Here is a 21,526-nt window from a genome sequence, read left to right as displayed (position 1 = left end):
GTAGACACAAATCACTGCAAGTCCATGGTAGGAAGGTGTTGTGACTCATGATGTACCACACTGTGGATTTCTTACCAGGTTAAAATTTGTTTAAATAGATTATTCCATTGTCAGTTCAAATGCTAATAAAATGGTCACATTGCCAGAAGCAACACCCATCAGTATCTAATGAAGGGCAATTTAAATGATTAATGCTTTAAAATTTTGTTTTACAATGGTGGAAAAGGTACCTTTGTTTAGTAAAACAGATTTTCTGTGAACAGGATTAACTGTAAACCTTCAATCTGAGGAAGGTGGTCATTACATAGGTGCCTTTTATGCTTTTCAGCCCTGCACGTATAGATATCAAGTAAGCTTTTAAATATACTTTTAATACTGCATAGGTATTTTTAACTGCCAAATACCATAAAATAAAGCTGTTTCAGTCAGCGCATATAGAGCGTACAAACAATATCAACCAAACAAAACAGTATTCCTTTCAAAGCTTTTTAATTTTTATTTTAATACAAATTTAAATCGGTACAAAACTTAATTCCATTCAGACCAAAAGTGGAATGGAAAAGAGCTGGACAATAGAAAAGATAAAATATCTGAACACAATAGCGTTGACCAGTGAAAAATTCTGAAGGTGAGACAAATGATTAATGCTTTGTGGTCCTACAGTGTGTAAACACATGCATGGAATATGTACAGTACTTTTATTTCCATATGTGACATTTTAAAATGTCCTTAACTTATGTAGCAGTGTAAGTCAAAACGTAAGGACATCATTTTTTCTCCAAGTCAGCAAAGAGAAAAATAGTCACAAAAGGAGGTATTAAGAGCATGTTTTTATCATTGGTGTGTAGACAATGGTTTAATATAAAAACACTGCCAAGAATATTTGGCAAAAAGGGTCATGGATGAGTAGTTACAAAAACATTAAGACTCGTACTTTAAACTCATACTCCATCCATTACAGAAAAAACAGCAGTTACAAATAATGTAAGAAATGGAGCAAATTGACAGAAGGACAAACACAACACAAAACGTTTATTGCCCTGCATGTACAGTACACGTTGGACAAACTGCACACAGAGAGCACTGCAAAGGCCAGGGACATGAATAGGCACTTATGGCTCCAGGGTTCCTACCATAATCACTAAAAGCCTCCTGAAACAAGCTTACATTCCTATATGCCTTCTAGAAAAAAAAAACTGACACAGCATATAAAGGCCTAAATGAAAGAGGACTGGCTGTGTTCTGTCTCAACTCTGAGAGCTATTGTCTGGGCTTTCGGATTCTACCATTGCATGTATTGCATTGCTTGATGTCCTGCTGTTCACCTATTTCATACACAGCTTGCCAAGGGTCTTACAGCTCTCTTTAAACCCCTTTGATACAGCTGAAGGACAAATAACACAAGCCCAAATCAATACAAAATGAATACTTCCAATCTACACCTTACAAAAATAAAAAATGTGAATTCCCAGTCAAATGTAGCTGCCACAGGTGTTCTCTTTGTAGGTCTTTCATGCAAAAAAAAAAAAGTCTGATCTCCATGTAAGTTTAACAAAAACGCATGGTACTTACTTTTCAATCAAAGCCTTTTCCCAGCATTTATAAGTTATACAATATTGTGCATATATTGCTAGTAATTCTCAGAACATTTCCTAACTGAACATACCAAATTAAAATATAAGAAGTGAAGAGCTTCAGTGAACAACTACAATGCAGAGAAAACAGCAACCACCCTAAATACAGTGTGTTCAAGTCATTCCCACGACACTGAGACAGGTGAACCTACAATTACAAAACAAGATTTATAATTATAAATGATTATAAAATGATTGAACAAAGATACAGTATACAGATTCAGGGAAAAAGACATGTTTTCACATGCAATATGGAAGAATAAAAAGATTCCTCTATTATCCCACAATTCCAGTGTAAATACCCAGGTGTATATCTGTCAGTGGCAGGAAAATCACAAATTACAGCATTTGTATTAATTTGCTTTGTTTCCAGTTTAAGAAGATACAAAATCCATATCAAGCCCTTCATTTGTGGTCAAAAATGAACAATTTTCAATAAAAAAATAGAACATTTGTAAGATAAATCACACCAGCTTATATTTTGCATTCCCCAATAACATTGTTAATTTTGATTAAAAAAAATAAAATTAACTTTACAATGTTCAATTGCAAAAGACAGGCACAGCCTCCATTTCCTATGTTTTAGCCCTTGTGATTAAGTGTAAAAAGGTTTTCAGATGGAGATCATAGATCTAACATTATTTTAAAAATCCACTCCTAAAAAGTTCTCTGTGGACTTTTTACCATATAATGTGTGATCTTTATAGATTTAGCCAAAAAAATGCAAAGACAACATTTCAAAGTCATTCAACAGTAGGTGTTGCCTTCAACTAATGTACTCATATTATTGGTTAGTAATACTTGCAGTAATGTACTGAAAAACTTTAAATACTTTTTTTAATGTAGTTTTAGTATGAATTACGCCCTTATTGTAACTTTGATTACTATATTCTGTAACTGACTGATATTAAGGCATGCAGTAGCTACCATTTTCATATCCTATGCAAACTTCAACTGAAATTTGATTCAGCAAGACAACATAGGTGTAAATTACATTTATAATTTAAAATGATAAATATGAAGGAGAACTAAATATATCAGTAGCATTACAAAAATAATTACATATATTTCAAAATGAAAATACCATCAATTTAATTCCCTAATGCCTTTTTGACTCTGGATGTTTCAGAAAGCCTCAGAAAGTTTACATATGTTTCTGGACGTCACCTTGATTGTTTCTGGGTATTTAAAGGAGATTGAACACAAAAGCAAAACACACAGTAACCACGTCATCAAAGGGAAACTCAGAATAGTGTCCAAAGCTCCAAAAAAAAAAAGACTTCAACAACTCTGACAGTTCCAAAAATATAACACGTCCCTGCTTCAAGAAATTCAAGGCTGATGGGACAGTAACTACCCCAGCAGGGAACAAACTTACAAATGTTCAGCCCAACTTTGCAGTCTGGGAAGCCATATCTCACCCAATGGGCAACAATACTAAATACAAAAACCTCTGGCATCATGAGTGTCTCCAAGCCTACTATTCGAGGTTGACTTAATCAACGAGATTCTGAGGCAAACTTCCATGACAAAATCAAAAGAAACAACATGCATTTGTTAAATTGCATCAACTTGATTCTCAAGGTCAACTAGGACCACATTATGTGGGTGGCTGAAACACAAATTGAGTGTTTTGGACAGTCTCACCAAAAGTCTGATTAGCATGGAAAAATATAGCTCATGTTGAAAAACAATGATGTCACTCCTTCTGTGAAGAACAGAGGCAGATCTGCTCTGTTGTAGGATTGGTTTACATACTCTACTCCTGGTGTCCTAATTAGAACTGAGGAACAGAAGACTTTCTTAAGCGTACAAGGAAATGTTAGCCAAATTGTGGTGCCTCTCTTCAGGTAGCTCAGACTTGTTCACACTGAACACATGGTTAAGAAGGCATAAAAATAAGTATTCTTGATTTGTCATCACAGTGCCCTAGTTAACCATCCATAGAAGTACTGTATTTCCTTACACATCAATGCTTTATGATAATTGCTGAGATAATCATTACTTAACTGGACTCACTCCAATACTTTCCAAAGTTCTACTGTCCAGAAATACAGCTGGATTCTGGCTCTGCAGAACTGGAGCTGTGCGCATGTGATCTACTGTTTGGTGTGAATCAGGAAAGCAGATCACCCTGGAGAAGTTCTGCATATTGCTGAGGGGAAACGTTATGGGTAGCACATCCTTGATGTCATCAAAGCCAAATCAGGGTCCACACAATACTGATCACAAGGTCTAAAAACTGCAAACATGTACATCTAGAAATCCAATTATTTTGAACTGATGGTCAGTTTACACTTATAATATTGATGATAGTCACGCAAGTGTTCAGTTTTCATGGCATGTACACCTAGAATTCCATGCTTAATTTGCATTTGATTATAGTTCATCAAGCGTATGAGTGTATACTGTACAGTACATAAATCAGGCTAGTTTAAGGTTTGTCTATCCGAGTTTAATCTCTAAAGAACAATAAAATCATTGCAGAAAAAAAATGCTGGTCCATTACATAGCTTAAATCATAGCATGACACATTCTGAACTCTCAAGATCTTCTCTTTTGACAGCAGGGTTTAAATTCATAATTCAGATGACAAGAGTAATGAATTTAGTGATTTAGCCTTCTATCTCAAGGGGTTTTTCTACAACTCAGCAAACACTTTAGAAGGCTGTTTCAAGGTAAACTTCCTCACGCCCGCACAGTAAACGGTCCCCTCAGGGCTGAGTGTTTGATATACATGTTCAGGAGAGTGAAGAAAAGAAACAGCTGCCTGTGCAGCACTTTGTTTGAGCAAAGGCAGTGAGCTCCTGCTTCTAGCATCAGCAACTCGCACAAAACAAAACCCAGAAAGAAAACAAATGTTTCACAACTACTGCACACAAGCACAAAATACAAATAGAAAATAGTTTAAATATTATACATTCTATTAAAGTGTGGTATTAAAGTTTCAACAGCGTTAAGCAGGTAATAACTGGTTTAAACTTGTCCTATGCTTTAAATGTATGACTACATTTTTGATTAAACAATCCTATAACTAAAATAAAGTTTGAAGTCCCAGAATGCAACATTGAATTTATTCCTCCATTACAACGATATTTCATAGTATTAAATGCCTGTTAACACTACTGTTTCAGAGGGTCTGGGATAGGTTTTTTCTAATGACTCCCAGCAATTAATGGCCTGACCGCTGATGAGTAAACCAATCACTGAATTGCTCCTGATCTCAGGTCCCAGAGACATGGCTCTCTGGTTCCAAATGCCCCTAACCTTGTAGCATTTTTCATATTTTTAAACAAATACTTAATCTGCGATAAACAATTTATCTGTTATGAAGAGAAATGCCACTTCTCTCAAGTGGTATGAGGATTTTAGACAACACTGAAAATGAATGTGCATGCTTATTCAATACTAGTTACTGCGTTACACACACAAACATACTACAGTAGTTTGTTTTACACAGCCTAGTTAAAATGGGGAGAAGGTAATATACATGTACTGAATTCATGTCTTTTATATAAAAAGGTGGAGGCACTTTAAAATCCTTAGTCATAAAAACCATTTAACAGAAGTAATTGAAATGAACTGTTAAGATAAATAAGATGCTTTAAAAATAGTGTGACTTTAAAAACATTTATGTACATTTAAATTTCCCTAGAATCCAGTGTATAGACTAGACTTTCAGTGTTGACCGTTTTTGATTCCAGAAAGCAAACAGCTTGTAAAATTACCACTATGCCACTAGTACACATTCACCGATAAATGTTTTGAAACTGAAAAACAGAAAAAAAAATAAAAACAGGTTATTCTATCTGAAGAAGCACATGGTTTGCAAACAATGACTAAATGGAGTGGTACATATAGAGATTTTCAGGATGTCTTGGGTAAGCAGTCTCTGAAGTGATGGAGTCAGCAGAAACTGACTAAAGGAAAACAAAAGCATTTTTTGAAGAAAAGAAAAGAAAATAATGGATTATAAACCATTTAACGGATATGTTTTTTAGCCAAGACTAATGTACTACTCTTTTCTAGTGGTCTTATTTTAATGACGGTATGGATAAATTACCAGAAGGCAGTCTTTAAACATTTTCCCAACTATTTTGAAAAACTGCATTCGGGCCCTTTAATGAACACAGAGTGTGCTGCAGAATCCTGAGCCACCTGGAGACTGCTTCTTGCTCTCCGAGAAACAGGGTATCAAGTGCCTGAACGGCCACGGTCTTTTTCCTGGGTTTCTTCGGCCACAGCGTGCACCAGAAGAGGAGTCGGGCCCCTGACGCTGCTGGATGCTTGCTGGCTCTCCACCCAGTCACTCCTGGGGGTCAGCCTCAAGAGAACGGAGAATTTACCGTTAAAGAAAACAACAGACTTTTTGCAGGACATTCCTAAAACTACTTAGATTGAATGACAATTTAAGGAAAATTGTTCTCATTTTGTTTGAGTGCTGTATAATTGTTTCACTTCAATTGTACACGTTACAGCATTTATGTAGAGATTCCAGTGAAATTGCTTTTCATTTTTTTCAATAAATGACTGGATGGGATTCTTGGACTTTTCAGCTACTGACTATCAAATGGACTAGATGGGCCAAATGGTCTACTGTCATTTCTAACTATTCTTATGTTCTTAAGTACATAGTGTACCAGTACATTCTTACGGGATCCACCCTGACACCATGCATGCCTAGAACTCAGTATTACAAAGGTAATCCTGTTGTGTTTGCACACAGAATATGTGGTTTTCTACAATAGTCTTTGGCTACAATAAGTTTCAGCACACGTGCTGGCTTATTATATGTTGCAGTACCTTTTAAATGTTAAAAACATGAGACTCTTTTCCTTGAATTTTCCTTTACACTGATGAAATGTCTGTAAATTACATTTCCCGTGCCCGTTTTTTGTTTAACAGTATAAAGTATTATAAAGTTTATAGAAGACGTGTGGTAACAAGTAACAGCTTTTAACTTGGAATTGTCTGATCAAAAGAATCCGTCTGTTGAAAAAAATAATAAAGAGAACAAAAAGAAGCTGGAGAAACTAGACATTTTTACAACATAAGTCTGAAAATGTAGCCCACAGCTTTGGGGGGAATTAAGGTTTAAAGAAAAGGATATGGTTTTGCCATTCGCTGAATCTTTATGCGCGCAGGCATTTTACACAACATAAAGTGGAAACATTTAAACATGCATTTTCAGGCTTAGGCGTTTGATAAACTCATGTTTATCCAAATAATAATAAAGAAAATGGACAGGAAACACATAATTCTGAACAGCTTTCATTTCACGTAGTCTTTGCTCTAATATATATAAGTACTGTTCATGAAAAACAAAACAGCAACAGTGTAAGTGCATAATAGCTGTTCTGTTTTTCTGTTTCAGTTCTGTTTCTGTTTTAACAATATGGCAAACGTATTTTGTATTTATGACTAACTTAGTATTAGGCTTGTGAAGTACTAAGGCTATCTTATGGCTCAGGTTATTCTGGCCTGTAGTACAGCTCATTGTTACTCCTCACCTTCCATCCGGGACTCTCTGCAGGCTTTCAGAGCGGCTGCTGACTTTGCCAGAGCTGCCGGCTTTGCTCCTCTGGGGCGTGTCGGCCGACGGGACGCGGGCCGGCACCGCCTGGCCGGCCGGCTCCCGACCCCCGGCCTTCGTGACCGCCTGAGCCCGGCCGGGGGTCTCGGAGAGGGTGCTCTGCGCCAGGGCGTCGTGATTGGCGAGGGCGACAGTGGAGGTCCCGTGGTTGGGCTTGGCCCCCGTGCTGGTGCCCATGGACTTGGAGATGACTTTCAGCTTGTGGGAGCTGGGCTTGTACTGCTTCTTCTTGTGCTGCACTCTGTTGTTGTGCTTCAGGAAAAACTCGCAGGACTCCTGCAGCACTCTCCGGCTCTCACTGATAGGGCTGCAAATCAGCAACATTGAATTAAAAACGTACACCTTTCCATATAACTCTCAGTTGCAAATTCTGCCATTGCTTAACTTACACTTGCATCCAGTAGGCTGTGTCATGTTTACCTTTCCAACACTGAAAGTATTGTGTAAAATCATTAGCATCTATGATTTTTATGGTTGCAATAATCTTCATGTTTCATTGTTGCCTCCGTTTATAGACATACTCCACTGAACACCACAGAATTATAGAAATGTTATCACCCAGAACCTTTGAGGAGTCGAAAACCTCACCTGAAGTTCGACAAAACATCAATTAAAACATGGGAAAACATGAACCGGTCACTGGAAACTGGAAATCAATGGCCTTACTCTCTCTTGCGGGTCTTGTTGAAGAAATAGGCCCATTCGGAGCAAGTCTTCTTGCTGCTGACCCAGAATACAGCTGAGATTCCGACAACCAGCGTCATCAGATATTTTATTAAAAAAAGGGACAGATTGGGCCTGTCTAAGACTTTCTGAAAGAAAGGAAAGAAAACTTAAAATATTAATGAAATGTAGCCCTCAATATCCACGAGTAGTCACTCCTCAAGTAAAACCAATAATATAAGGCGCATTATATTTTTAAATACAACATATGATCAATCCAATAACTAAAAATAATCATTTAGAGTTTAGAGTAGGCTGTTTTTATTGTGACAATAAATTGATTTTGATTATAGTGACTAGAAACCCAACAGCATCCACGTTTTTAGTTAATTTGGTCACAGAAGGGCGGGATAGTAGTACCTGGTAAGAGCAGGGAATGTGGTACTCTTGACAGTGATCGCTGATCCAGGTCTTCTCCCAGGTCTTGCGATAGCCTTGCTCGTAAATGTAACAGCCCAGCAGCGTGACGAGGGGCAGCAGGTAGAGGCCGCTGAAAACGCCGATGCGAATCATGAACTTCTTCAGCTTCTCCTGGTTGCGCTCGTCATGCTGGATGACCTGGCGCACGTGGTTGAGGGAGATGATGCCCGCCAGGAGCAGAGAGAGCCCCGCCACCACGCCGAGGCACAGCGGGGCCAGGACGAAGTAGCGCAGGGCGTCCAGGTCGTAGAGCCCCACGAAGCACACCCCGCTGATGCTATCCCCCTCCACTTTGTTCAAGGCCAGCAGCATGACTGTCAGTGCCCCCGGGATTCCCCAGGCCACGGAATGGAACCACACGGCTTTCTTCTCGATGGCCTCGCAGCTCCACTTGGGACCCGCCGCCAGGAACCACGTGATGGTCAAAATGACCCACCACACCGTCCCGGCCATGGAGAAGAAGTAAAGGAGCATGAAGAGGACCGTGCAGGCCTTGCTCTGGGAGCCCTGGACCACCGTCTCGACGCTCCCCAGCTCCCCGTCGGCTCGGTTGCAGGCCGTGCCGTTGCCCAGCAGGAAGCCGATGAAGTAGATGAGGGACACGACGCTGTAACAGACGGCGTAGAAGATGATGGGCCGCTCGGGGTAGCGAAACCTCTTGACGTCGATCAGGAAGGTGAGGAAGGTGAAGAGCGTGGCGCACAGGCAGACGATGGAAGAGACCCCGATGAAGTTCTTGGCAAATTCGATTTCGTGGGGCTTGAAGTACATGTTGGTGCAGGGGGGAGCGCAGTCTGCCACACCCAGGAACTCCGAGCCCTGGCCAGGCGGGGTCTTGAACTGCCGAGGGCACCAGAAGCCAAAGTCTCTCTGCACAGAGGGGGAGGGCTTCTGTGTTGTCATCTGCTTCATGGGAGGAGCAGCTGAGCCATCCAGGGAACTGTGGCATTCATCAAACCTGAAGGTCCCAACACAAGACGGTGCTCAAGTCAGCGCTGAACAATTAACTGGAGAAAACATAAGCCTGAGTGATACAAACACAGCACGAAATGAAGCAGTGTGGAGGTCAGGGCTGACTGGTTAGAGGGGCTCTCAGCTGAAGCCATCTGGAAACTTTGAAACCTCCCAACATCATTCCCATTTTACCTAAAATTTCTGAGGTTAATGTCTGCGGCACAGCCTGTAGGTATTCGCTCGTACATCGCATTAGCGATTACAGTGACTAGCGAGCAGAAAGGGCCACATCACATCGGAATTCATGGGAACTCTCACTCTCGCCCATTGCAAGAGCCAAGGTTTATGACAACAATGGCGACTATACAGTACTTCCACAAAGTTCACAATTGTGTGCTTAATTCACAATTTGTAATTTGTTTCTATAACATCAATGAATTTATTTTATTACCGTGATTTAATAACTGGTCTGAGAAACTGGGTCTGCAGTTCCCTTTTAGGCAGTCCCTTGGTTGAACACTGGCAGGCAAAACGTGCTCAACACTATGACGCAGCACTTTGAAACAGCTTGGGCAACGGCGTTGCACTGCAGGGTGATGTTTTGTGAGATCGTGTGTACGTCACAACCACAGAACCTTACCTTTCACACCTCAACTCAGGGGGCCAGACAATCCCAAACATGTCAATGAGACTCCTACAGTCAGTACGCACCCTCTCACAGAGGGCACGGCAGGGCATCAGGACTTTTGTAGGTTCTATGCAGACTGGCACAAAGGCCTGACACAGAAACAAGTGCACTTCAGCAGAGCAGTTCATTTTGATCAGCGGAGCAAAAGGCTGGAAAAGAAAGGAAAGAGGGGTCATGGAAACAGCATGTGCTGCATGGAATTTTTATAGGCAAACTATGCACTATGATCCATTTATTAATAATTTTCTAAAACAAGACAATTATTAAATAAATTAAAAATGAGTCCAATTTCTCGTTAAGTAACAACAAAAAGGCATTTTTATTAGCTATAACATCCAATGCAATCTAAAGATTTTTTTCTATTAAAATTATTTGATTTTAAATGCAAATAGTTCACCCTAATCAAGACTACAAACCACTAAAGACCACAAATAGGGTTGTATTATTATCTTATGCTGTTTGAAAAGAAACCTCTAGCTAACTCCTTAAACCTCATGAATCATATCTAACTGCAAAATAATGAGAATCATATAAGATATACTTCAAGACAAGTCAGCTATTGAATCTGCATTAGTTGAATGGTTTCCTCTCGTTTGTAACTTGTGTTCACTGTCCACCCCACAGCATCAGAAAGTTGCAAGAATTAATAAAATGATCTCATTCAATTACTATGATGAAGTATTCTGTAAAACTGCAAAATACCATGACCAAAATTATGTGCACTGTGCACTTAAATGAGTCAGTCCAAACACCAATACTGTTGCAGACCACGACAAATTAAAAGTCTGGAAACAACAAATGAAGAGCAGATGTATTAAGGGTTGTGCGCTTTAGTTTCCTACTTTTTTTTTCCCTCATTCACATCTTTGACCTCTAAATATATTTGACTTCTGAGACGTGTTACCACATCCTCTTAAATCCACACAGACTTTTTTTCATGGAAACATTGTAGTGATAGAGAACAAAAGAAAACAAACTTAAAAACAAGAACTGGTCATTTCCTGAACTTGAGCGACACCTTCAATGACAAGACTGAGTAGCTTGTTCCATCTTCGACAGCACTTTGCGTAAATAAGTACCTCTATTCCCGGTTTTGAATGAATTTCTACATAGTTGTAGCCTGTGTCCCCTGGCTCATGTTTCAATTTTAAATCTGAAAAATTCCATTGGGTTGACTTCATCACTGCCTTTACAAAAGGAATCTGATCTAAGTATCCACAATCTTTAATCATCTCTGTTCCAAGATTCAAGAAGGATGAGTACCTTCAGTTTATCAATGAGGGACATTCCCCTAAACCACAGATAATACGATATCTTGTTGCTCTTTTCTAGATGCATTCCAGAGCAGCAAAATCTTTCTTATATTGTGGTAAACAAAATTTTAAATAAAGTTCTAAGCGCTGCCTTAAAACCTTACTAGAGCACTGCACAGCTCAAAACAAACAATTCCTTGTTTAAAACCTAAAATGTAACTATACATTCTAGCACTGTTTGCCCACATTGTCTAGAAGATGTAAATGTAAATTGTAATCTCATCAAGGTCAGCTTTTCTTCTGTACTTCTTTCCAATTGAAGCCTTCACTCTTATCTGTACTGTTTTCTATTCATTTTGAACCCAAACACATCTCCTCAAATGTGGGAGAAAATTAATCTTTGATCAGAAAAGTTAAAAGCCTTCTGAAAATCTAAATATGGCATATTGTATGCTGAGTTTGTGTCCAGTAAGGACATTTTAATTGGAACAGACCGACCAGTAAGATAAAGATAATGAGAAGGCTGATGTCATTTTAAGACAAAAAATGCTGTATATAAGGTTCTGGCTATGACAATAGGCGATTTCTGGTTCAAAGCAAAGTTTATTTAGATATTGATTCTTCAATTTGACAAGCGTTGAATATCCCATTTCCAAAAGTTAGGTTGTGGGGAATGGCATCAGAAACTTTACTGCCTGGACAGACAGGGCTTGGTAATCAAGCCAGCTGTCAGTGAGGTGCTGCTGAAACAAATCCTGCTTTGTTTTCCTGGACTAGGCGGGTTTTGGAAATGGATGAATTACACGTTGTTGCTGTCGGTTACTTCATTCTACAGTTTTTATAAACACCTCGTGGCAATCCTGAGCTGATCAGAAATCAAAGCTGCAAGCTCACACAATTCACCAAAAGGCACACTCTCACACTTTGTTTCTTTAGGTTCTATGCCATTAAAATGAAGAAAACAGTTTTACCTACGTGCATTCTCAAAGAAAAAAAAGAACACCCAGCCTAAGATCCAGCCCAAAACATTTTTTTTATTGAAGCTATTCAATACTGCATATAGTGGTATTCATAAAAATTCTAAAGCCAGATGATTAAACAAAGTTCCTTTCCACAGATGGATCCTAAAATAGAACTGTTCTTACCTTCCTGTACACATAGCTTGGCTAGAAAATCAAAAAAGGAACAGATGTGCCTATAACATTCAACAAAGGGTGCCCTTCATGAAGAATACTGAATATTATTTCCTTCCACTGTATTAGGGAGAAGGAAGCAGGAAAGTGTTGCAGCTCCATTTGGAAACACAAAGGAGCAGACTCGGAGTAAAGTGCGATCTAAACACTGGAGGGGTGCAGATTCTTTCCCAATCCATCTAAAGCCACTATAAAAGTCATTCTAAGAAAGACAGAGTAATTAATGAAAAGAGAAAATAAAGGACACTGGAATGGCAGATAATGCTTTCGAGAAGTTTTTGTAATGCACTTGACATGAGATGCTACACATCTGGATGTTGCTGCAGCAGTATACTTTTATTCAGTTCAGTGCTGTATTTCTGTGCAATAAAATGTCAAACTGCTCTTTCAGCTCTGTGGTTGAAGCACAACAGGAATTCTACTATAGGTTTCCAAATTTAAATAACCTCTTCATAATAAATATATACCACAGATCTTTCTTTATTAATGTATAATATAGTAACTAATAGTAATGACAAAGACAACCTCTGGCCTGAATGAAAGGCACCACTACATTTTCTTGCGGTTTTGAATGTTTGTTAGTTCATCCACTCATGTGGACTGAAGTGTTGACAAGGTGAGTTCTGCATGTTTAGTTGAAACTTCCATCACTAACATTGTATCTAAACATATGCTTTATTTTCCCCTTGACGACAAAACCACACCCTCATTCTTGATAGCTCGTGAATATGCATTAACTTTGCAGTTTGCTGTTGCCATTTGCAACTGTTTGCAATTCAACTCTCCAACACAGAGCTTATCAGGCCAACATGTCAGGGCAAACTATGCTTATCTTCATATACTCTGTCACAAAGTCTCACAATACGTAAGAGTGATGTTCATTAAAAATCCAGAAAGATGTATTCATTGGATTTTACAGTAGAAGGAGGAAATTGTCACTGGAACTCTTTAAATCTTCTTTGGTGGGACAAAAAAAAAGCCAGACCATGAGTAGTATTTACAGAGTCCTTCCACATGTGAAATAACTGTTCCAGCTGTTTTAGTGACCTTATGAACTCAACATGCTATTCCTTTTGTTTTTCCATGGTGTAGTGAATAACAGTGCCCACTGTACCTTCCACTCACAAAAAAGTTACCATAAAAAACATACCAAGAGACAAATAGGAATAATAAGCCAGTTTTCTGTTGCTAACAAGAATTTCAAAAAAAGAAAATGACCTGCTTTGTTAATTTGATTATTAAGGATTATTTCGAATGGACTGGAAACATTTTATTGGGAAACATTTCTGACTTGTATTTTCTGTTGCATCTTTCTGCTCATACAGCTTTGCAAAGTTTTTGAAGTCGTTAAAGATCAAAACAGAGGATTAAAATGGTAAAGCAACTGAAATCTTACCCATAAATACTGGGGCTCCCCCTCCAAAGCAAGCCAGCAATTTATAAATGTTGCAGACATACATTTTAGTTTGCTTTTTTCTCCCACAGCACCCAAGAAAGGCCATGTAACTTACCAAATAACCCTACACTCACACTGAATAAAGATAAACAATAACATTTCACAAATAAAAAGCTAAGCCTGGGAAAGTCTTGCAAAGCCAAGAATGAGAATATTCCTGCAAAGAAAGTTGAAAACTAGAGTTGTGCCGTTTTATTGGAGCAACACGTGGTTCATTGACCACTCTGACTTGGTCTGCTCTTCCAAACAAAAATTCTTGACTCGTTGCTATAAAACCTCAAATTGTAGCGATTTGAACCCTGCAATTTAAACATTTTAAAATAAGAATTCTGTTAGCTGGCTTCTATTTCCAGCTGTTCTACCCTTCAATATGAGAAGTATAATACACGGTACACCATCCATATATAATTATTGTAAACATTTTGTGTCCTATAGAGCCAAGGTTTGACAACAAAAACAAATCTGACTTTATTGTATTTGTCTGATGAACTTTAACACCTCAAATAGAAGTGAGTTATCCTATATGAAATCAAATGCCAAGAAACATCAGTCTTCTTTGATTGTGCCTTTTCCATGCATGCTTGCCCCTGGGAGAACTGGTCAAAGTGCAAGTATGAGGCCTGGCTTACATCTCTCTGAAGTCAACAGTGTGCCTCGTCGTCAACAAGGGCGAGAACAAAATGAAACTTGCAAGAAATGCCGACAAGGGTGTAAAGCACAATATATCAAATGCTGACAAAAATCAAGGTTTTCACAATTTGGCCTAGGGGAGGTGAAAGGTTAATGAATTCACAACATTTCTTGCACTTTATTTAGATATTAATGGAATGGCAAGCTGGCACGCCTTTAAATGAGCCCAAAACCTTTCACCTTTTTTGTGTCAATTATAACAAAAGACTATGTTATGGGATGAAAAATGAATTACCTGGTCATCTGTATCCCATTGCCAGGACTTCATCCCAAAATCGCCAACCCAATTCAAAGGAGGTGAAGTAAACAATTACCTTTTGTTTACCAATTTCTCACAGAATGACAAAATTCCTAAACTCTCCAGCACATTGAAGAAAACAAACTAGAGTTGTATGGAAAAACAAAGCCAAACTATTGATAGGCAAGAATTTTGGAAGTTAATATCAAAGGTATTCTTGTTTTTGAAAAGGGAATTGTGAATACTGTCCCACCAAATAATATTAATTAATAACGAAGACTATAAAGAAGTGCAAAGATCCAGTACATAGTTGTGTCTACAAACATTTAATTGGTCTGCTAAAATAAAGCTTGAAAACATCAATTTTTCTGCCAACTGAAACTTTAAAATAAACTTAATTCAGTTAGAAACTCTGTCATATTATAACCCGACAGTCCAGAGATTACAGGTTTAAATCTGGGCTAGGTCATATTGTATCCATATAATACAGAAATGACTGGTTAGGACCTGGTTATGTAAACATCTAATTGTGCCTGAGATTCCTCAAAGGACTAAAGAGGGAAGTAAGAGTTGACCTGGCTTGTCATGCCAAATAAATCTATGCATCCAGCTGGGTGGTTTTGAAATTGAAATATTACCTACAAGAGATGCATCAGTGTTCAATCTAGTTTCTTAGTTTTCTTCTTTGCTCTTTGTATTGTAAGCATAGAAGACCATGGCTTAATTATGCAAGTTTTAGAGGATGCATATAAAATGGTACAATCCCTCCCGGGAGATAATAAAAAAAGAAAAAATCAAATTTCAAGTCCAAATGATCAAAAAAAGATACTGATAATTTCACACCTCAAGATCTACAGACAACAACCACAGCTGAAATGCTCTTTAAATTTTATACTAGTGGATGTATTCGAAGTCTTGACAATTTTTAGTACAGGTGTAAGTGTGTATGTACTATATATGTATTTGTGAGTCTCTGCCTGTGAATATGAAGTCCTGTGTGCGTCTGTAGGCAGGAATGTTTGCTAGCCTTTGTGTGCTGCTGGGTGTGTTTCCTTCCTCTCTAAATCAAAGGCCCCCACACAGCAAAGAATGAAAATTTGCCCATGACCGAAGCCAAAATGCAACATGATCTTAACCACCAACAGGGTGCATTGAAATCAGGGCACATCACTGTTATACATTTCCAAAGACACAGCTTTAATAAAATGCAATTAAAGGAGTCTACAAGCTTCACCTTTCAAGGCAAAGACAAAAATGTTTACCTCCACAAACCCCTTAAAAACCTTACTAAGCCAGTGAAACAATGCATCAGGAAACAAACTACAGGATAACTGGAAAACTTTTAAAACCTAAACCATTACAATTTAAATGTTCTAAAAGTGATCTTAATGATCTAAAAGTGTATTATCGGTATAACGCATTATACAAAATGCATTGTGCTTTGTATCATTTCACATCTAATACTATGTCATAGAGCCTTACACAGATTATTTGCTTTAAGACAGGTCTCAGTTCTGGGCCTGGAGAGTTATTTCTGAAACCAAGGATTGAGTGTAGAAAAAAGTCTAAACCCAGGTTATCAAACCATGCAGAGACTGAGGGCCATATGGAACATAAACCCAGAGAAATAGGAGCTCTTCAGGACTGGGATTGTGAACAACTGGTTTAAAGTAGCTTTTTCTTGAGGATTTCCATAGTGGAACAGCTCCGCTTTTTGCAACAAAATCACACGAACATAAAATTCAACTATCGGCAATTTTCCTCTGTTAGTTCAAGCACAATTCTTTGCTGAAATGATTCAATCCCTTGCTTAGCTTTACACGAAGTCCATAAAATATCCTAGGGTTGTCCTGCAAAATCTCGGTAAATTTAGGATGAAAAATTAACCCCCAACCCTTTTCAGTTTCCCAGAATCCTCCTTTTTCCACCCCACAATGTTGTGAGGTAGAATTCGGGGATTCACACAGCAGACATTGCTTTCAAAAATAAATCACAGAACTTTTTTTCTGAAGCAGTGTTAAGTGACCCTGAGTTGAATAAATCCCCACCCATAGCTCCCACAATGCATTGTTTAAGGAGACTGTCTTAAAACTACAGTTTCACACCCTTTTGCCAGACTAAAAAAAAAATCATCATGTGCCCCAGATTGGGTATAACAAAGAAAGACAGCCTCCTACAGTAGGTCTGCTTCACTGATATGTATTAAAAGAAATAAAATGCCTTCAAAAATCACTTCTGAAGAATTTGATAGTATTTGATCACCTGTTCACAGTGCACAACCTTCCACTGTGTAAGCTAGTGCCTTTCTAAAAAAGCTGCCCAAACTATGACAGCTATGAACTGTTAGGCATAATTGGAAGCTCATCCAGTCAGACCAGAATCATGAAAGGGTTGAACTTACTTCCATTTTTCGTGCTGCAATGTCTTGGTCATAGTGATCCATAAGATTGGGGAAGAGGGTTGCGTTGTAGGGCATACCAAGACAGCGATGGACTTTTATGGGTTCACAGGTGAACGAACTGTGGCCCCAGCTGGGGGTCACCCCCATCACCTCCAGGCAAATCAAAGTGAACCCCAGGCTCAGCATCTTCTTGGTTGCTCAGTTAAAAGCAGGTGGTATCGGGATCAAGTCTGGGGTTGGGCTCCAGAAGCGAGGCGACCTCACTCGTCAGCGGCAGGCGGTCGCCCACATTCTTCGCTCTTGCCGGTCATCGCCGTGACGACCGCGGGCAGTGGAAGGACAGCCGAGCCCTGCGAGGGCCCTTCAGTGCCAGTGGGCTTGTGCGTTTCTCTTCCTCGCCTGGCGAAAACAAGGTCAAACCTCTTTGATTTTTCCTGAAATGAAAAACAAAGACGTCGCAGAAAAAGGAAAAAATAAATATCAGCTCCAGGTCATTCAATGTTTTTTTTTCCTTCTTCAGGCTTTCTTCCAGACACAAATAATGCTATAATGAGCTGGCAAGGAAAATCGATTTCAAACAATACTGTGAAGCCCTTGATTTCAAGTGCCTTTAGACATTCATCTGAGTTCGGTGAAATTCCGTTCCAGTAGTGTTGTTCCTACAAGGTGAAAAAAGCAGCAGAACTACATAACTTTACAAAACCCTTCAGCTCTAAGGCTGTCTTTGTTTTCGAGGGCTAGTTATGCTTTAACACCAACACACCTTCTACTGCTTTTCTGAAGAAAGAGCTAAACATCATCCCTTCAAATGTATTACCAACTTTTTTGAAGACAGACAAGCATTTTTATAAGACGTGGGAAACAGGATAATGTAAAATAGACTGATTATTCTGCAATCTAGTTCGAAATCTCTTTAATTATTCTAGTGGAAAAACAGGACGCAAACGTTTTTCTAATATTCAGGCCTTAATGTCAATCAGTTCAAGATCAAAGCAGCTGTAGTTCAGTAAACTGGAAGTGAAATCAAATATCAACAAAACAAGGCTTTCAAATGCTTGAAAATGTTCTGTCCAGGCCAATGACTATACTGACTTTATTCTCTTTTAGCCTCAAATTAAGTCTTTAATTTCTGGGGCAGGGTTATATTTCATTTTATTGATGGGAAGAAAGACACTCCTCACAACAGCTTGTGTCATCTTTCTCAGTCTTCATAAGCCTACTGGCACTAGTGTACCAACCTGAGCCCGTTCCCTCTGTTTTTCTCCAACGTCTATCCTTTAGACATCTTCCCCATCATGCTTACAGTAATGAGTTGTAAATCAAGCCTTTCAATGGTTTCATAATCCAGCCATCTGACCTGCTTGGTATGATCCGTACTTGGAAACAACGTGTTAGTGAAAAGGTTGCTGAAGGGGACAAGAAGTCTGGTGGAGCGAGTCTGGAACAGCTTCTTCCTGCAGGCTGTCAGGCTCCTCGACACCCTGGAATCTACTTGCACCCACCCCAATTCCAGAAACAGGGTTTAAATCCCCACAGTGTGCTGTGTATATTGTATTATGTATTTGCCTTAGTAATGTGCACTATTTGCACTATGTGTATCCTGTCTACAATGTCTATGTCAGTGTCCTGTCTGTATTTGCACCGTGGACTGGGAGGAATGATATTTCATTCCACTGTACACTTGTATATGGCTGGAATGACACAAACGCTAACTTGAACTTGAAGATCATTTGTAACCTCAGACAAAAAAAAAGCTGCATTGCTATTATGTTTAAAGAAGATGCTCAAGTCACAGTTAGGAAAAAGGGAGTTGGGCAGATTTTTAACTCATACCCCAAAAGAGGGGGATTGCATTTTCACACCTCATCACATTCCTGCTGCATGTTAAAACAAAACCCTCATGTCAATCATTCATTCATTCATTCTCCCCATAATGCCACAGAGCACAAATCACAGAGGTTAATGTTGCAGGAATCATTTATACTCAGTAGTATTTTTTACTACTTGCTTAGCTCACACCCTTATTAAGGGAGACTAGTAAATTCAAAGTAAATTTACTTTGAAGTAAACAGGACAGCAAAATAATTTAACAAGATGACAGTTTTATTACAAATAGTAGCATAGCACAATCATACAAGCAGCACAAGTGCCACGAAAACTAGAAAGTATGAATTGAGATCTATGAGAGTTAACAACTATTGCGTTTTCCTTCACCAAGTCTGCAAGATTAACCGATACAGACGACTCCAACGTGGTACTTATTTGTACAAATAATACTGTTTTGCGTAACAGACTCCACTCGCCTGTATAAGCAGACGGAAGCAGAACCCAGGGTCCTTATAATTAAACACTTTTTAAAGAATAACCACATTATGATATAAACATCTTATCATTAAGTAGCCTAGACCGATTGAATGCACAGTCTGGCACACAATTAAGCAGTTTCTAGTAACTTGTTGATACACGACCTGCTTCTTTGGTGTCACATAAGTTACTCCACACAGCGACATCGGCACTCGAACTACTGTAGCAGTTGCATCGAGTAAAACTGATTAAAAAGGGGGTAAAAATATGACACAGATGATAATATGAATAAATCTGAAGCTAGTCTTATTAAAAACACTCATTGTTTCTATATTAAAACGTTAAGAGACAGTCTTTCTCTGAATTTCATTTTTAAAGTGTAAAATTCCCATTCGACAATTTAAAAACATTTCCTAAAAAAAAACAGGTCAAATGTGAAGAATTTGTCGAGATCATAAACGAAGTTATCAGTGTGTGACAGGTGAATCGATAAACGGTATCCCAGATGAAAACAACGCTTATGATTATTTGCTGTAGTAACCTTCGATTAATATTAACGGGGTTGTTACAGTGACAGGATGCAGTGTTTTAAATTGTTACATTGTATGTTCCCACTGGCACAGCGCCATAAAGGTGAAGAATAATTTACTTTTCCGAACAGCTCGCTTTGGGAGAGATTCCTCGCTGCGCGTACTACTGCACGGGCAAACTTTTAACTACTTACTGCTGGACTGCAACGCTGATCCGCGTTACCCAATACATATTCAACGCATTTTCTTCAGATTATATCTTTGTAGCTTTGTGATTTTTGAAAGCTAAGTCCCGGAGAGAATCAAAGAAGATGTCGTTTTTTACTCATTTTCGGCAACAAAGTACAGGAAGTTAAGTAAACATCCCTCGCCTTCTAGAGGCTGGGGAAAAGGCCTTCCCTAACAAGACATGTTTTATTTCATTGAATCAACTTGCTTGATTGAAGTTTAAAGAAGTTACCAACAGCAGCGACTGTACAAACAACTCAAGCTTACCTTAGCTACTCGGCACTTTTTTCCATTTGTTTTGTAACTAAAATGGTTACATTCCGTCTTGACGGCACTGTATTCCTCACAATACAGTTCCTGCCTGGCTCTGTCCCTCCCCCTCTCTCTCTCTCTCTCTCTGGGAATATCCTGTACTTTCGGAAACCATCCAGAAGGGGGATAAGTGGATCGTGGCTTGAAAGCTCTTGTTGGGGGCAGCAGTTGAATGTAATATGTCACTTTGTTACATTTGCTGTCCAGGCAGGTTGAGCTGGGCGCTCTGACTCGCAGCTGTGTGGAACAATGGTTTGGGCTCTAGACTCTGAACAGAGCAGTGAGGTTGGGGGTTGAAACACTGGGTGTGGCACACTGCCGTTGTAGACTTTCTCGCAGCTGCCTAGCCGCATGAGCGTTGTGCCATTCTGAATAAAACATCAGCCCAATTGATAAGGACGTTTATGATTATGCCAAACAAGGCTCGGTTCAAATTATGCCACGGTCCTATTGTCACCATCGCTCTATCCTTTTTTAGTCTATAGCAAAAAGGAGCATTAAGTCAATTGATCTAGATGGTTAAATTATGCATAATCGCTCTACGTTTATATAAATCGCTTCGTATTGCAATGTACAGTACACATGTTTTCAAGGCATTCGGCAAATGAGGAAGATATTCAAGAATTTTAATAAGACTTTTTTTTGGTAAATGTAATGTCCGTTGCCGCAGACCAGCTGTTAATAGTTTAATGATTCAAGAACTCCATTAAAATTCTTCACATATTCTGCCATTCCCTCAATATAAATATATAGCTCTTTGGATCAATACACCCTTCAATACAACAACTCTTTGTGTAAAATCTGCTTCTGGTTCTCGTGGCTAAATGCTCCTGCAAGTAATCTCCACCTGCATGAAAGCTTATTCGCCCTGATCCGGGAGATGTGCATGGGAATCCCCCTTTCATTCTG

At 39.0% G+C, this 21,526-nt stretch overlaps 1 protein-coding gene across 2 annotated transcripts; it reads right to left on the bottom strand.

The window, feature by feature from the left end:
- Positions 1 to 472: 472 nt before the first annotated feature.
- Positions 473 to 20,820, bottom strand: fzd6 (frizzled class receptor 6). 2 transcript variants are annotated; one of them, XM_088600859.1, is made up of 7 exons: positions 20,560 to 20,820; positions 17,244 to 17,665; positions 9,965 to 10,161; positions 8,311 to 9,328; positions 7,894 to 8,039; positions 7,145 to 7,534; positions 473 to 5,958 (listed from the first exon to the last, which is right to left on the bottom strand). In XM_088600859.1, exons 2-7 carry the CDS (start codon positions 17,427 to 17,429, stop codon positions 5,829 to 5,831), a joined length of 2,067 nt encoding a protein of 688 aa, XP_088456985.1. In that variant the 5' UTR covers positions 17,430 to 17,665; positions 20,560 to 20,820; the 3' UTR covers positions 473 to 5,828. The 2 variants fall into 2 exon arrangements, with proteins under 2 accessions (XP_088456985.1, XP_088456984.1); XM_088600858.1 differs by having other exon boundaries at positions 17,244 to 17,677; positions 20,573 to 20,820.
- Positions 20,821 to 21,526: the final 706 nt, after the last annotated feature.

The sequence above is a fragment of the Lepisosteus platostomus genome, chromosome 12 (assembly GCF_059453375.1).
Source record: "Lepisosteus platostomus isolate fLepPlt1 chromosome 12, fLepPlt1.hap1, whole genome shotgun sequence".
In the NCBI taxonomy this organism is placed as follows: domain Eukaryota; kingdom Metazoa; phylum Chordata; class Actinopteri; order Semionotiformes; family Lepisosteidae; genus Lepisosteus; species Lepisosteus platostomus.
This window is presented reverse-complemented; position numbering and strand designations above follow the sequence as displayed.

Bases quoted from the DNA above. Each gene is read 5' to 3' on its own strand.
- fzd6 (XM_088600859.1), bottom strand. From the start codon at position 17,429: ATGCTGAGCCTGGGGTTCACTTTGATTTGCCTGGAGGTGATGGGGGTG. The intron at 9,329-9,964 runs GTAAGGTTCTGT...TGGGACCTTCAG, and splicing joins CCTGAGTTGAGGTGTGAAAG to GTTTGATGAATGCCACAGTT. The intron at 7,535-7,893 runs GTAAGGCCATTG...GCTGATTTGCAG, and splicing joins AACAAGACCCGCAAGAGAGA to CCCTATCAGTGAGAGCCGGA.